Source organism: Saimiri boliviensis, chromosome 21, assembly GCF_048565385.1.
Source record: "Saimiri boliviensis isolate mSaiBol1 chromosome 21, mSaiBol1.pri, whole genome shotgun sequence".
Taxonomy (NCBI): Eukaryota; Metazoa; Chordata; class Mammalia; order Primates; family Cebidae; genus Saimiri; species Saimiri boliviensis.
The window spans coordinates 11117626-11135672 of NC_133469.1; the positions used below are offsets into that span (position 1 = coordinate 11117626).

The 18047-nt window shown below is 42.6% G+C and overlaps 1 protein-coding gene across 12 annotated transcripts in view; it reads right to left on the minus strand.

Moving 5' to 3' along the window:
- Window positions 1–484: 484 nt before the first annotated feature.
- Window positions 485–18047, minus strand: part of TNRC6B (trinucleotide repeat containing adaptor 6B) — a 296001-nt gene continuing 278438 nt past the window's right edge. For all 12 annotated transcript variants that reach the window (XM_074390906.1, XM_074390915.1, XM_074390905.1 and 9 more), the window contains 4 exons: window positions 17375–17599; window positions 16847–16917; window positions 13647–13786; window positions 485–12352 (listed from right to left, as the gene is read on the minus strand). In XM_074390906.1, coding sequence (XP_074247007.1) covers window positions 11965–12352; window positions 13647–13786; window positions 16847–16917; window positions 17375–17599 — 824 coding nt within the window. In that variant the 3' untranslated portion in view covers window positions 485–11964. The remainder of the gene's footprint in view (window positions 12353–13646; window positions 13787–16846; window positions 16918–17374; window positions 17600–18047) is intronic.

Below are 18047 nucleotides of genomic sequence, written 5' to 3' on the forward strand. Positions count from 1 at the left end.
CTGTTAGTGTGCAAAGTTGGAAAGCTGCCTTTTAAAACAATCTGGCCTCTTTTTGATGCCCTTTTCTGCACCTTCTGTCTAAAGGGGGCAGAGAGAGACGTGAAGGGAGGCGAGGAGGAGGAAGGGAGCCACAGATCACAAATTTGAATGGTACTTCTCCCCTGCCCTCCTCTGCTGCGCCCCTCAGGTCCTCTTGCGTCTCTGTGAAGTGACTCCCAATATTCACTGTTTTGTGATTTGGTAGGATGTATTTTACTATGTAAACATAGCCCCCTAGGATTATGGAACCCAAAGCAGCATTTATATCTCCATCTAAATGGAGACAGATAAAATAGTCCAGAAACCTCTCCTCAGGTTGCTTTTGTTGTCTGTTTTTTGGTTACGCAAAACAGGGATGAGGTGGGAGGGGAGTGGGCACAGAATGTGAAGTTATAAGCACATAGTGGAGAGTTAGGAGTGGGCACAGTTGAGCTGTTGTATCTGCTTTTTATTTTTTTCCTCCCAGAAGGGTTTTTTTTTTTTTTTTTTTTAAACCTGTTAAAAATGTTCCTGCACCGTAAGTCATACTGAGATTAAGGCCAAGGGTGCAGAATCTTGTGCACGTGTCTCTGAGCACATTCACGGTGCATGCACCATTTTTTATGTCTTCTGTGAGATCACTGCATACACTTTGGTCACTGGCGTGTGCAAACGGTGGTGGTGGGGGAGTGTCCCAGGAAAGAAGTGCAGAGATCAGCAAAGCCCTTTGGGAGCATTGTATAAGAGATACCAGGGCAGGCAGAACCCATGAGGGATCAGAGGGAGACTGATAGAAAAAGGGCCTTCAGATAAACAAAATAAATAAAAGTCCAAGGACGGCAGTGCCCAAATCAGAAGGAGGTGGATAATATGCATGCACTTATAATCAAGCTTCTTCCTTCAAGGAAGTCGTCACTATACAAGGTTAGTGAGATCCAACTGAAAAGGGCTTCTTGACTAGTAAAGGGTTTATCTTAAAGACGGTGGCGAAGGGGGTGTCTGTAAAGAAGCAGTTCAAAATGATCCATTCCAACCCTGCTTCACGGGTGCCCAGATCTAGGCAAGCACTAGCTGACAGATCCACACAAGCAGCATTTGTTAAAAGCATTTCCCTCCACTTAATGTCAGCTTTGAGCCTCACGGAGGGGGAAGCACTGAGGATGCACATGGCTTTCAAGGTGGTTTGCACATCTCCTTACACAAGTTTCTTCCTAAGTAAGAAAATAGTACATTTCCAGATCATCACCAAGTGACATGGCTATGGATTCTAAAGCGCAAACCAAAATGCCAGGGACTAAATCCCTCTGTGAACTACAAAATGATAACTGAGTTACTCAAGGGATGTGTATGTGTGTGTTTGAACCAAGAAAGGTTAAGATCTCCAGGTCTTGTGTGGAGAACATTCTGGAGTCTCTGGAGGGGATGGATCTTCTGGAAGAGAGAAATTCAGACACTCCTCACCCTGGCACTAGACTGCTGGAAGAGATGGCAGCTATTTAAGACAGGGTTTTTTTTTTTCTTTTTAAATTTTACTTTTTTGAGTGGAAGTCTCGCTCTGTCACCCATGCTGGAGTGCAGTGGCGCGATCTCAGCTCGCCACAACCTCCATCTCCCAGGTTCAAGCAATTTTCCTGCCTCAGCCTCCAGAGCAGCTGGGACCACAGGCACACGCCACTGTGTCGGGCTAATTTTTGTATTTTTAGTAGAGATGGGGGTTTAATTTCAGGTGTGAGCCACCGTGGTTGGACAAGACAAGGTTCAGATGCTGGTCTGCTGTCAATTGTGTGGAAGGTAGTGGAGGGAACGCCCCCCTACCACGAGTGCAAACCCACTCCCCCGACCAGCTCTGCTCTTTCTTCTTCAACATGAAAGAGAAAGATCTGAAACTTCTGATGGTTTAAAAACAAAAAACAAAACACAAAAAAAGAAGAAAAAAAAAAAAAAAGAAAACGTATTTTAGGGTTACTTTCACAGCAAAGAAAAAGTTTTTTAAAGTTATCCTGCTACTTACATGTTCATATTTTAAAAAGGATAATCCACTGATGTCAGAAGGGAGAGAGGAATTAAGGGTTTACATTGCAGGGGGGAAATGTACCTCGAGGTATTATTTTGTGTGAGACAGCTGAAACGTCAGGATTTTATTTTATTTTTTTGTCTTTTGTTTAAAGGCAATCTAACAGATTGGAACCCTGATAAGATCATGCCTGCGCAGTCACGCACAGGTACGAGGAGACTGTGATCAAGTCTGTTACTCGTTACAGTACTGTGAACATTAACAACAAGAATTGCTGCATGGAAAACACTGAATATAGGCAAAACAATCTCTCACTCACGATACTGTGTGTTGCAAATAGTGCCTAGACCAGAGCAATGCAGGCGCCATGAGATTTATCACAGGCAAGGTCAACAAAGGAATTGTTAGGATGAAGAAGAGACTGCATGCAGGCCTCCCCTGTCAAACACTCACAGCTCACTGGCTTCATTCAACCCGTCAAAGGGAAGCAGAGAGAGGGATGGTGGGTAGGGAAGAGAAAACTTTCTTGCCTGCCAAGCAACAGCCCTCTTCCCCACAGAGCAGGACAGTTCCTTATAACTAAGAGTAAGTTCACTTAAAAATGATTACAAAGGAAGAAAGAAATATTTAAAAAAAGAGAGAGGAGGAGGAATTTTTCAAAATTGACCTAACGATGAACTTTCAGGTCAGCACGAGTGAGGCATGGTTTCCTGAGCGCGAAGGGTTCTGAGTTCAGGACAGGACGAGTACTTTTTCCAGAGAACACTGGAGCCTGTGGACTTCCACCGCTGCCCTGGATTAACACTGCACGGCTAGGATCAAGAATCCCGAGCCACAATGGTCGACAGGAACTGCAGGCCCCCTGGAATTTAACCTGGCCATCAGACCTGCCCGCAACAGTGGCAAGAGGACTCGGAGGTCTCTTTCTACCTCGCTGCGCTGACCTTACCACATCATCTCTTTCTCCCCTTCCCCTCCAGGACACGGGGACACCATGGACACAGAAACTGGAGAACAGGATACAAAGCCACTCCCTTCCCCTTTCTGCCCTCTCCTCCCCCACTTTTGCAGAATGCATAGTTACAAATTCACCTTACAACATAAAGAAGCGACGATGACCACATGTGGGACTTTTTTTTTTTTTTTTAAAAACAGAAAATCCAACAACCTCTTCTTAAATTCAGTATCAAAATTCACATTTGCATAATAATACATTTCAAGGCCATGAGAGAGGAATTAGAGCAAAGCGCAGGAGCAGCATCTCTCCTCCCTGTGTCTTCCTGAATGAAGCTGAAGGAATCGAGCGGGAGGGACTGTCTTCCTCTTTGGGGTAGTTCTGAGGAATCATGGAAATGGCCCTTAGCATTTGCTTGGTATTTCTTTAGAAGATAGGAGTGGGGAGAAGAGGTGAAATTGTTTAAAACATAAAAGCAAATGAAGAGACACTACAGACTTCTGTGTTAAACTATCATAGCTCTGAAGAAATAAAACATGATTGCAGATTTTTCATTTCTCAAGCGCTTCAATCTTAATTAACTCTTCAAAACCCTGTTTGCATCAACAGCGACATGACGTGACGCCCATGTGGGAACAGAACGGCCGCCTCAGGACACAGACTCAAAGGGTAAAAGTATGCTGCCCGCTCTGCACACGGCAGAAGCTGGAAAATGCCTCATGTACGTGCATGAATGTGTCACAAGTATCACCATATTCCAATTCTCCAGTGCTTACAGAAAAACAAATAATAAAACAGCCACAGCCACATGAGCACAAACATACACACAGAGAAAACTAGGGAATGCAGATGTGTAACCCTGCGCTCTTGGACTAACCTGGGTCTGCAGCACCTGCGCACCTCCCCCTAACTGTCTGCTCCCCCCAGTCCCAGAATCTCTTCCACACAACTCTACACTGTGCAATATTGATGCTAATGAAATCTCAACAGCTGCCCCTGGGACTTTCCAGGAGAAACTCTGACTTCCCTAAAGACTTAAGCTGACCATCTTTTCGTTTGTATCCAATGGATAGCCTCTTCTGAAAACAGACGGTCTCTGTACTCACAAAGGCACATTCAGAAATACTACACTTAAGTAATTCCTTAGACAAAACTAAAAAAGGGGGGTGGATGGTGTTTTAAACACATGTGTTCTATCTTATCCCCAAATTTCTGGCAAGAGGTGTCACATTAAAATGCATCACTTGGTGAGAGACTATACTACCTTTAAAAGGTAGGTCACTTCTTAAAGGGTTCCAAAAGTTTTTGTTTTGCATAAATACCCACCTTTTCCATTTTTGGCGAACACACATAGGATATACTGTCCTCCTCTCTGTAAAGCTCTGCTGTGGGGCTAGTCCTGGCAGTAAGGCTGCTCCACCTCGCCTCCAGTCAACTTTTACACCCACCCCTCTGGGAGCTGTGCACACCTTTCAGTAGCCAAAGGAGAAAGAATGCCAGATTCTGGAGGGCGGGAGGGAAAGACAAGCACTTCCTTTCACAGCTCTGCTACAACAGCATCATAAGCCACCTCGACAACTTTCTTTTGCTGCTCACTGTGAGCAGTAAAGAGAAATTTCCCTTTCTGAAAACAACTACAAAACAAACAAACAAAAAAAACAAACCATCCCAACTTATACACACATATATGTATTTTAATCATTCTTGACTTTGAAACTTACTGATATTGGCTAGATATGGGTCAATTACAATCGGGAATTTATTTCCAAAGCAATGATTTATAGTTTGAAAATGAACTTGAGGCCCCAAGTGCTTTAAAATGGACACTATTTCTTTTTTTATTTAACATAGAATTCTCCTTCCCTATTTATCTGATCTTCCCCTCCCATGAACAAAACAAGTATTGGTCACAGTGAAGAACTGGTGACTGAGCTTTGCAAAGACTCCTTGGCCAAGGTACCATCTGTCCTGGCCATGTACAGTTTCTCATTAAAAACAAATTCAGGTATATAGCTAATTCAAGAAGGAACGATTTAAATTCTGTGAGGCAAACACTGGCAGATTCTGCAACTTTAGTTACTTTTTTGGGTGGCGGCGGGAGGTTGTGACAAGAGACAGCTTAAAAACTACTCACGTTAGGGGTATGCCACAATCACTAGGGATCTGGTCCCAGTGGCCACACGCATGAGGGCAGCGTGGATGCTGAGCTGCTGGAGGAGTAGCTCTCCACTCCCTGGCCAGTGTTCCTCCTTTACCACCCCATAGATGTTCACGGCCCCCCCCTTTTTTTTTTTTTGAGATGGAGTTTCACTCTTGTTACCCAGGCTGGAGTGCAATGGTGCGATCTCGGCTCACCGCAGCCTCCGCCTCCTGGGTTCAGGCAATTCTCCTGCCTCAGCCTCCTGAGTAGCTGGGATTAAAGGCACACACCACCATGCCCAGATGATTTTTTGTATTTTTAGTAGAGACGGGGTTTCACCATGTTGACCAGGATGGTCTCTATCTCTTGACCATGTGATCCACCCGCCTCAGCCTCCCAAAGTGCTGGGATTACAGGCGTGAGCCACCGCGCCCAGTCACGGCCCCTTTCTTCAGAGGCACGGGGTAGGGAGGAATGGTGAGCAGGTGAGGGAGGGTCAATGTTGAATTTTATTAAGTTATTACTATGTTCATAGATTCTTGGAGCTGATAATTATTTCAAGTCTAAAGAATGTGATATTACCACCCCCTTTGTCAAATTTAAGATCAAGAAAAAAACACTGACACTTAGGGACCATTTCTGAAAATACACACACTGTTGGTGCTGGCCACAGACCGTATCACAGGGTGTTCACCAACTCTGGAAATCTAGATAATATTCTGTTTTCTTACAGAATGACGATGTCCTATGTATATTTACGTGTTTCTTGACTCCCTGCAGTTGCAGATAAAGAAGGGGGTAGGATGTGGTGTGCAGCAGGGGTTGTGGGTCCCTATTTCTCAATGACCATGAGGTCTGAAGACTGACAATTCATTGTGTACACACAGGCTAGAATATTTTCATCTGCATTATCACGTGGCCGTAGTTGTACACACACAGGAGGAAAAACACAACTAAAGAACAAGGATTTTTTTTTTTTTTTTTTTTTTTTGCAGTAACACTAAGAAGTATAGTTAATGCATACACATGAAGTGTGACGAAACTTGGCAAAAACACTGGAGAGGAAAATTTTTTTTTAACCAGCTAAAAATTTATCTTACTCCTGAAGACCTTATAGATACTTAAAAACAAAATCAAAAATCTCAAATCTAAAACAATAACCTATAAAGCTTTAAATGTTGAATTTTAACTCTGAAGATGGGGATAAAAGGGATCTTTTCTATATAAAGACTCAATTGTTCCCTAATCTTAGAGATGGCTATTACAGCCAAGTTTGTTGAATACATCCTGTTTACTCTGCAGGGAAAAATAGGCTTGGCGTAAGCATTTTGCTCAGCATGCAGACATTTTCTTTGTTTTAGAGAAGAGGCAAGATGGCAGAATATAAAACATGAAATTAAAAAGTACACAGCATTTGAGGTCAAAATGGAATCTGGCTGTTTACTCTACAAAAATCACACGCCCCTCCAAAATAAGTAGTAAAAATGAGTGAATATTTGCAAAAAGTTAACAGCCCATGAACTTCCAGTTTCTGTGAGATACATGTATTAATAAAGGTGCTTCCAAATGCTCAGGCAGGAGTTTTATCTTCTCCTTTCTTTTTCCTCTTGTGTATCTTATATGCCATATTCAACCCACAGAAGTTTGGAAGAACCGATTGCTAACTTATGCTACATTCGTGTCAGAAGAGGTGGGAAAATTCTTAGAACAGGAGCCATACTACTAGAAAATCAAATTGCTATAAATAAAACTAACTGGCAATAGATGGATAATGATTTATTGTGGGGACACTGATTAAATAATTTGGTTTGGAACCTTAATTTGCAACATTGCTCAGTAAACTCCTGTGAATGCTGTAAATGAAACACATCCAGGGGTAGGGACTGAAGGACCAGAGATGTTCCATGAGCCATCCCATTTCTTCACAGTGTCTCAGAGATCTGAACTTTTTTCAACCCCTAAAGTTAGGTCACGGCACTGGATCTAACTGACAGTCGTGGTCCTCTATCTGATGTGAGACACCCCTTTCACTATTAGTGCTGCTTTTCTTTTGGTTACTCATGTGGTAGGTAGAAATGAAGTTCGTGATGTGCAAGAGTTGTACACATCTCTAGCCACTAGTCATCAAGTGTTTTAAAAAGAATTAACTAGTGAAAAAAATAAAAAAAAGGAAAGCTCAAATTAACGAAATCAAAATGTTTTAAAAATAAATCCATATAATGAGAGGTGACCAGCAAGCCTGTATCTATGCCAGAGTGTGGTGGAAGAGAAGGCACTCTCACTGAATTTTCTAAGTGTACTGAAGTCACCTAACCTCTTAGTAGACATGGCTCTTGCCAAAGAGTACCATGGAAAGAGCTTCTCTCTCCCGTGATATCCTCACTATATCCTGTTCTTAGGTCACTGCCAACCAATAAAGCAAAGCTCCCAGCAAGCTGACAAAAAGAAGGGGGCGGTCTGGGGGAAAGGGGGAGGAGACAAAGGACAAGAGCAACAGGAACCCCTTTCTATTGGCCCAACACGAAGAGACTTTCCAAATCACTGCGGCTGTCACAATTACACACCCGGAGAAGTCAATGCACAGTAATGGAGGGCGCATGACACAAGGAAGGAACTTGGCATTCTACGTTATTGAGACATAAAAGCCTATTTAGCTCACTTGACATCTGTTTATTTTAAATTTAGGCCACTGCCTTTGAGGCCTGTCCAGAATCACTCCAATTTCCTTTCTGAGCGAGTATCTTACATTTGTGGAGTGACCGGACCACACACACACATGCATGCGTCTCCACCTGCTCAGGATGTCTGGGTGTATGTACAAAGGCACTAAAGCGGTTTTAGAGAAATTGCAGGCAGCAACCCCACCCACTCCCTTTACCTGTTGAGCTGGAGTTTCTTTCCCACTGGGAAGCTTAATGGTTAAAAGAAGCTGTGGTCATGCTTGGGAATTCTGACCCCTGGCCCCAGGAGGGAATACAAAAGAATTCAACATCACCAAAAACTGAAAGGAAAACACTCCACATCTCCAGCTAAGGGATGGGGATAACGAAGCAGCAGATCTTCAAAACAGCAATTAAAACGAGCACAACAGTAGCTGGGAGCTAAAAAAGTAAAATCACTTGTTCCTTATTAGATTCTTCTATATTTTCTCCTCCTCCCATAACAAATGGAGGTAAGACAGACATTCTTCATTAATAGAACAGTCCATAGATAATTTTCCTCTAGTAATGCCTATATTTAAAATTTGTTCCAAAAATTATTAACCTATATTTCCTAACTCTTTACATAGATTCTCAGCAATCCAACTGTACTATTTTACAGATTAGAGTTACTTTTTTTTTAAGCTGTTGTTTCTTCCTTCCTTCCTTTCATTCTTTTGTTGCTGGGGTTGTGGGGACAGGGAGAAGGGTTCCTTTAAAAAAATAAAAATTACTAGTGGGGATTTCAGTTCAGTCTTAAATGGAAAGGAACAAAGTGATGGCATTCTCATCTATGTACACCAAACACTCTCCCATTAAACTACACACAATTTCAAACGAATCCATGATTGAGCTCTTACAAAGCTTAATCCTTCTCCCACATTTTTAAGATAATGAATTTACCTGTTGCTGCTAAATTGATAATTTTTAAAAAATATTTCTATGTGTTTTAAAATGTGTGATTCCCCAGTATGACAATAATGTTTGGAGACTTTTCTTTTTACATTTTTTTAAGTAAAAATTGTTTAAACTTTTTGAAGTTTCAGGAACTTGTAAAAGTTTATTAACAGGAAAGAAACAGCCATCTATCTAGGATAAGATACGGTTAAACAAACCATCTTCAAAAAACTGGCTTCCTACCCTAGAATTCCTGAGAATGCTTGCAAATTTTAAAGCAGGAAAATAAATGTTAAAAACAGAAACAAAAAACACTGTTAAATGCTCCCAGAGTTAGTCTTCATCTAAAATATATATTTATATGTGTATGTGTGTATATATATATATATATATACATATATATATATACACACATACACACACGCACTTTTTGGTCTTTTTTTTTTTTTTTAAAGTTTTTAGTTTTTTTCCCTTTAAGCTTATGATGGAAGAACATTTTAGCTTCTCATGTTTATTTTTACATATTTCAAATCCCTCATTATGTCTTGTAAACAAGAGGGGCTCTAGCACCCGGCTTTCACCGTAGTATCGTAAGGAACTCAACTAACCCATAGTGCAGGTCAAGGAACCAACAGGCAGGAGGAGAGGAGGGCGGGGCAGGACACAGCAGTGAACCAAGAGCGGCAGTGGACAGGGTCACCACTGGCTCACGGGAGCCTGGGGACATGATCCCGGCCCAGGGACACTACGATTGATGTCCTTCTCTAGATGTCTGAATACAAGCTGCTCTTCACGTGGTGGTCGCTGCACAACAGCACTTTGCTCCACACAGAGCAGTCAGTGGGGGCTGCTGGAAGATCTTTTGTATGGGGAACAGTGGTGGAAGGGGCACGGTGGTGATTCAAATTGGAAAGCAGGAAGAGGGCATGCTCAAGGCACCCAGTGGGGCCGAGTCAACGCTGCAGACGCCAAGTGTGACCACCTACCCACAGAGGGCTCATGCAGGCTTGTACACGTGAACGCTCACTTGAGTCATGCCTGTCAATCTCTTTTGAGGCTAGGTTTATAATCAACAGGGTAACCCAGAAGGGCTACAGAATTTCCCATTCTTTGTCTCACAAAACCACTGAAATGCAAATAACTTTGTTTTAGGCTTTTCCTATACATACCCACTCACCCATCTACACACAGACACAAGCTAAGTCAAATACATTAGACATTGTTGTATCCTTCACTGAAGATGCTAAAGAAAGAAAAACTCCCTTGTCCTCAATAGCAGCAAGTTACAGAGGACAGAAGAGGTCTGCTCCCACCAAGGATTGGAATGGGCAGGTATTTGCTGGTACAAAATGTCGGCACTTTATGTTAAACAGTATAATGCAGACTGGGATGTCGACACAAGTGCGAGCACATCGCCGGCATACATCCCCCAACCCCATCTGCTTTGCACCCCCCTTCAGGTCTGCTGCAATTCTCTTCACAATAAGCAGTCTGATACATTTTGATTCCAACATAAGTACATACATGTTGGTGATAACTATGGATTAAACGCTGCCCCCCGTTCAGCCCAGAGTACTACTACATTGATGCTTAAAAAAAAAAAAGTCTTTAAATACCGAAATAAAAAAAAGCAAAATTACAAGAGGGCCGGGGGGGAAAGAGGTCAAAACCAAAAAAAAAGGTGCAATACTTAAAAGTCTTTGCTAAGTTATACCTGCCTAAGCAAAATCACATACACAGGAAATACACAACACAGAGAAACGAAAGGAAACGCTTGAAGTACACACTGGTTTAAGAACATTCGTTAAGTAAACGTTTCTGTCAGTGATGGCCTGGTGCTGTAACGCGCCGCGGCCTGGCACAGGTAACGCTCGGCGAGAGAGGAGCAGAGGGAGTAGCTGCAGATGCTTTCAGGAGGCTGCTCACCACTTATTCTTTCCTGTTTTCATAAAATGAAAAAGAGAACCAACCAACAGAAATACTGAACTCAACTTCACTTAGTTTTCTGATGAATTTCTCAAACCTCTTCATAAGGAAAGAGGGAACATGGTTTTTCTGTTTTTGAGACATCATATAACCAAAAACTATCTTCCGTTCCCATTCAAACTAACGAAAAGGCCTGCATGAAACTTAACAAATACTCAGATGTGCCTGGTGGCCATTCACTTTAAAAGAACAGAAATAAACACACAGCGGCTCCACGAGGTACCTCCTGCTCTAGTTTTTTTGGACTTGGCAGTGCTCCACTCTACTGCTAGGTCAAAAGAACAGCCAGAGAAATCCTGCATTCAGGCTAAGTTGCAAATGGAAAGGAGCTCCCTGCTTTCATCATTAAAAAGCGCTCTGTTCATCTTAGTGCAGCCCAATGGAGTTGCTTTTAGTAGCAGTGGCTCTCCGGGCCTGTGTGTTCTCATAGTTAAAAAAAAAAAAAAAGAAATAAAAAGCAGATGGCCGGCCAGCCAGCCTGCAGACTGTCAGCGATGCAGCTTTCTGAGAAGTCAGGGAGGGTGGTGGGAGAAGGGAAGAACACAGGTACACACACAGAGACAGAGAAGGATGCACGCGAATGCACATGAACACACGTGCACACACACACCAGAACGAGCATGCCTGGGCAGTTACATGTGCCAGAACACACTGGTATTTATCAACCAGCCAATCACAAATTTTTTCCTTTTTTTTTTTTTTTTTTTTAGGTTTTTTGTGTTTTTGTTTTTAAAGTGAGGCTCCGTCAAGTCTTCCCTCCCACCTCCCCCAACAATTCTTTTGAATTTCCCTCCCTCCCAAAACATGGTAGACCTAAGGACGGAAACACACCCAGTGCAAACAAAGTTAAAAAGCTATTTTTTTTTCAGTATATATGTTTCTTAGCAACAACTTCCATATAACATGAAAAAAGTGAAAAACTAGAAACTAATTTTTTTAATTTTTTTGTGTTTAAATTTAAATGGTATGTGTACTTGCTTCACATTGTCTTTCTAGGTTGGCGTTCATGATTCAAGTATTTCAAGAGTGATATGTTCTCTTTTTGGATTCATATTCCAAACGAAAAAACTGAAGTTATAAGGGAGGCAACTATGTGCTCAGACAGTCTGTCAATGACCCACCTTTTTTTCTCTCCGTTTTCTTTTTTCCTTTTAAAAATGTATTTATTGCAAGTTGAAAAAAAAAACGAAAAGGTCAAGTTAGTGCTGCTGCTGTTCCAAAAAAGGTCACGAGGTCAGAGTTGAAAGTTCTAAGTTCAGATTGAATCCGACCCTCCTCCCAGAAGGTCACCAGGTAGTAAAGGAGCAGGGCTGCCCATCCTATGGGGATCTTCCACCGTTGGGACTCCCCATAAGCTAGAAGAATAGTTTGGGGGCCCCCACAACGAAGCGCCAGCAAGATCGGCCCCGCTGCTGCCACCAGCGCTGCTGCTCCACTGCCCGAGCCCAGTGGACCCACCGAAAAGATTCAGAGCAGGTCCCACGGGATCTGACTGGTTCTGGCCGGTCTCCAGCGACTGCCACCCTGCGGCTGGCGCACTCGGGGTTGCTGCAGGTGTAGGGGGCTGAGCTTGTGCCAGAAAGCGGCTGACTTCATCATCAGTGGCAAACTCAGCAAGGATGGTAGTGTTTCCCAACACACACCTGGAAGAAGGGAGGGAAAGAGAGCTATGGATCTCCGGAAAATCCTAAAGCACATGGAAGGAGTGAGTGCTCAGTCTTTGCCATTCAGTGTGCGTTCCTTTGACTAGATGCTGCCATATCCATAAATGCTTTTTAGAATGCAGAGTTCGGGCCACCCAAGGCCTCTGGGTCCAGAAGCTGTATTCCAACCAGACTGCCAGGTGATTGAGAAGCAACGAGGCATCACCAAAGCTCAGGATAAGCAAGGACTACTATAGAATATCGTATTCAGATATTTCTTGGTGTATGGGATTTATATAATCTAGACAACTTATCTATCCAGAAAAACATGTGTGTCTGTCGAGGGGCCAAGAGGGATGAACTGTCAGAGCACTCTGATACTGTAATGGTAGATACCTGCCATTATACATTTGTCTAAAACCATACACCATACAAGGCCAAAAGTGAACTCTAATGTAAACTGCAGACTTTTGGTGGTAATGATGTGTTCCGCAATCATGACAAATACACCACTTTGGTGGAGGATGTTGACAATGGTGGAGGCTATTTATATGTGGCAGCAGGAGATATATGAGAAATCTTTGTATCTTCCTCTCCATTTTGCTGCGGATCCTAAAACTGCTCAAAAACAAAATAAAGCCTTACATAAAAAGGAAAGAAAAATAGTCTCTTTTTCCCCCCATGTGAATTATGAGGCGAAACTCATATCCAAAGCCTCAAAGTAACCTGGCTTTGGCCCCTGGAAGTGCTGCTCTTTCTCAGGCGCTCCTCGCTGCCTGAGCCTCCCCGTTCCTGGCTTGCAGTGTATCCGGCTCTCTGTCATGGCATTTGCAGCCAAGGGCAGCCAGCTCTTCTCTGTCTACCAGTTTGACAGTGGCAGGGAAGGGGATGGCCAAGATCTGATCTAGTCCCACCTAATTTAAGCAAAGACCCTGTTACCCACCAAGACCACAATATTACATCATCTACAAGGAGGCTAGAGTAAGCAGCTAGATTCTATTACGAAAAACAATGGCGCTGATGTGAGCTTTGTTTTACGTTACGTAGAATTTACTCACTACTTCACAAATTATTTACAATTGGAATTCTGATGACTAGCCTCTGATATACACAGGACAATCCACGCTTCGGTAGAAAGGACCTAGCACCTGAGCACTTTAGACCTGCAGAGGCACGTGTGAGGTGCCATTCTCTCTGTCTGTGCTTGTGCATCTTTAGTTCAGCAGCTGCCAGAATACTCACGGGTGCATCTTCATGCATGTTTGTCTACGTGGGTGCAGGATGGAATACTCACATGTGCAGTGCAGTTTGGGCTTTGGCTGCCTCCTGTTTGGTGCTGTATCGGATCAGGGCAGTGCCCTGGGTTAGATTCAGATGGAATGTCAGCAGTGGGCCATGCTGCATGCAGATCGTTCTCAAGGTTGACCCATCAATCTAAGAAGTAATGACATTCATGAGATAAGGACTGGAGGAGGGGTGAGAAAGGTAAATTTTAAGATATTCAAAGCACTGGCTGAGACCTAGTGTGCCCATTTTGCAAACAGAGTTTGCATAAATGCAGCTCAAAACAAAAGCATATGATTCAGCCTGTGGTCTGTTTTCTTCAGGACATAAACAGGTGGGAGTGTGTTAATTTGTGGAGCCAAAAAGGGCAGAAATGAGATGGCACCCACATAAGAATGTAAGTTAACATTCTTAGCATCACTGCTTATCTTGAATATCTGATTATTTAAAATGCTGATGGCTGACCTAGTTCACAGCCTATCCAACACTGTCTTACCCCCTACTTTGCCCATCTCAAGGTGAGACTATTTCTGCCTACTTCTCTAAGTCCTCTGCTGATATCAGGCATTTTGATCAAAGGCTGTACTCCTCACCCCAGTTAGACTTTCACCACTTAAGACCTTCAGGGATCAGGGACAATTTTCCTAACCTGTGAAGTTGAATGAATAAACTTACTCACTTTATTTGATTAATTTATTTTGCATTAAGATCTTAAATAGATATTTCAGATCAGTTCATCATTTCAGTTCATTTCTTTGGAAGATAAACAGATTCCTGTTGGATTGCTTAAAAAGCTGTGCTACTGGTGGCAGTGGCAGATACCCTGCAGGATGGAAACTGGCAGTTTCTTGGTCTTACTAACTCTTCTGTCACCCAGGCTGGAAAGATGATTTGCTCTAATAACCTTTTAAGCTATGATAGAGATTAGTCTGCTCTTAGGAAGATTTGATTTTTAAAATTAATTCTAACACAAACACAGCCACCTCCATATTCATTTTATATGAATATATGTGTATACTTAACATTTTTTTTTTTTTTGAGACAGAGTCTTGTTCTGTCACCCAGGCTGGAGGGCAGTGGCACGATCTCGGCTCACTGCAGCCTCTGCCTCCTGGGTTGAAGCAATTCTCCTGCCTTAGTCTCCCGAGTAGCTGGAACTACAGCTGCCCACCACCATACCCAGATAATTTTTGTATTTTTAGTAGAGATGGGGTTTCACCATGTTGGCCAGGCTGGTCTGAAACTCCTGACCTCAGGTGATCCACCTGCCTCAGCCTCCCAAAAGTGCTAGGGTGACAGGCATGAGCCACCAAATCCAGCCAGCATTTTTATAAGATAGAACAAGTGAACAGCTGATTATCCTTCCCAGGCTCCTTTCAAGACAGTGTAACCCTTATTGCTTCTCTCATTCTAATCATACCATAATCACCACATTGTGCGACATCTCTTAGGAAACAGAAGGCATACATAGTTTTGAGGATGGTCATATAAAATTCTTCATACTTCAGTATTAGCTAAATAAATAACTTGGAACTTTGAGCTGAGTTGATTAGATACAGAGATTAAGTGGTAACCCGCATCCTCCCTCATGTTAACTGTATGTAGGAAACTGTTTATCTCAATGTACCCCTTGAAATACGAGTCCTGTGATTTACTCCCTATGAATGGGCAAATGTATTTAGGACATGTATTTTCCTACAGAGAATCATATTATGTGTTAGCATATTAAAAGGTCTAAGGAGTCTCAAAGTGAAGAAATCTACTTAGTTTTGTTTAAGCAAGTATACATGTCAAACGGATTAGACCAGAGACTGAATACTCTGGAAAATGGAACACTCTGGAAAATGTTGGCTTAGTAAAATGTGCATGAATCCACGCATGAATTAAATGCCAGACAATGCATTCTACGTGTCAAAAACAGGAGGCATGACTGACTTCTTTTAACAAGGTGTTGTGAGGGTGTTGTAAAGGGTGCGATGGGCCCACTTAACCTCATTCAAGTAGTAAACATGATGCTCTGCAAATGCCTCAGTTATCTAGCAAAAAGGGTGAAAGTCAGGGTGGCTTGGTGCAAATTAAGCTCCTCTACTGGAAAACCACCCGGAGGGTATGGTCTGATGAGGGCAAATTATAGTAATGTCATCTACACATGAAGAGCGTGATAGACGGAGAGTTAAACATGCCCAAGTAGCATTTATTAGCTATGAAGTCGAATGATCTTTTCCACTGGACAGGTGGATGGTTAATTATTTACAAAGCGCAAAAAGTGATTATGTTTTAAGAGGGGAAAATACTGAGGTTTTCTAACTAAATGATTCATGAGATTATTATTAAGAAACATGAAGAACTTAGTTGAGAAGGAAAGACTTTTAGGGATGGGGGAGTATAGGTTAGGTCTTGCTGGAGAATTAACACAGAACAGGTAGCTTCTGGGTGTCCTTAAAACACTCCCTTCTCCACTAGGTTCTGGATTCCAACATGCACATCTGTAGAGCGAATTGTGTCTACTATACAGAAATCACCAGAAAATACCGCTCTACTCTGTTTTTTCTCTTTCTCTGCCCCATAAGATCGGCAGGAACCCACTCTAGTGGGTTTCACCTAGTTTTATAAACTACTTTTCAGTTTTATAAACTGTATGTGTCATCATTATCTTTAAGGCAGGCGTGAAGCCTCGTGGCCAGCATCCACCCCTCTCCAGAAGCAGGTTCTGAACTTTGGGTGAGGAGGGGACAGCCACCGCCTGCGGTAAAGACCTCCTTACAGTGATTGGGAAATGAGCTTTCATATAACCTCCCACATCTCTGTATTTCCCTCTCTCTCTCTCTCTCTCTTTTGAGATAGGGTCTTGCACTGTTGCCCAACCTGGAGTGCAGTGCAATGCAATCACGGCTCACTGCAGCCTCCTTTGACCTTCTGGGCTCAAGTGATCCTCCCACCTCAGCCTCCTGAGCAGCTGGGACTACAGGTGTGTGCCACCATGCCTGGCTACTTTTGAATTTTTTGTAGAAGCAGGTTCTCATTATATTGCTTGGACTGATAATATTGCTTGGACTGATCTTAGACACCTGGCTTTAAGAAATCCTCTCACCTTGGCCTCCCAAAGTGCTGGGATTAGGGGTGTGAAACATCACCCCTGGTCTTATCTCTCTCTCTTAATATAATCTATAATCAAGTCCTATCTAGAAAACCACGAGAAAGCATAATTACCTGTGGAGTGAGATTGTGAAGAACCAGCCAGTAACTAGGACGAACTGAGCCACCATCACTCCAGGTAGAGGCTATAAGCAACCAGAAAAATGGTTAGGAAGAGAAATAAAAAAAAATTCAAGAAAGCCATGAGGGAGAAACATTTTCATGTAGCCCACATTTCTTCTCTGCTTTTATAACCTGTCTCTCTTTTCCTCTGGACTCTGATCTCCTTTTTCTCTTCTACTGGTCCCTGACTCCTATGCACTCTTATGCCTCATTTGCAAGACAGTATTTTCCTCCCAGTGTTCTCACTCTGCCATTTTTACTCACTCATTTTACTCCATCTGTCCCTTGGGAGCTCTTGGGTCCCTTTGCTTATACTGACTACGGCTTTCACTCAAGAGGTAGCTTCTCCTCTATCAGAAGAAAAACCAGACAACCATGACTTCCTCTATTGGGAAGACCTCTCGGTGTCTTCACCATCTGTGTTAACGTAAGCCCCTTTGTGGATGAACAATGGTGCTCCTTCAGGCAGATCCTCCTCACCCGAAGCAAGCCGCGAGTCCTGTGTCCCCCACCCCCTCACTGATCGGGGTGCTGTGCTGCTCCAGGGAGATGATGGTTTGGGGTTGGTCAGACCAGGAGGTGGGCGGGGCAGCGGTGTAGTGTTCCTGGAGGAAATATGGTTTTTCCACATCTTGTTGGAGAGATGAGTGGGGTTGTGTCCTATGGGATCTGGGGACCATGTTGATTTGTAATCAGGGAACTTTGCTGTAAGAAGAGAACATTAAGGAAGGAAAGAGGTTAGATGGTTCACTTCTTTTGACAAATACACGAGTTTTAATTACATACACATAAATACATACACATTTATATTCTGAGAAGTAACAGTACACATTTTAAGCATAGCAATACAAAATAACTGTTCTTTGAGCATAATAAACAGAAAATTTTCAGTGACTACTACTCTGAATTGATAGAATTATCATATGAATTAAAGATTTAATAAGATAACTAATTCTCTACTGCTTTCTTAGCTAAAAATGACTTGAAAGGGAGGATGCATTCAAGGAGAAAATCTTCCTAAAGACACCAGATTCTGGGTAACAGTGAGAATGTGAATCCTAGCAGAACTAAAGTATTCTATAAATACTCATTGACTAAACGGAAAGTAATTAGAAAATTATACTTGTGTCTTGATCCAGTGTATTAGATACTG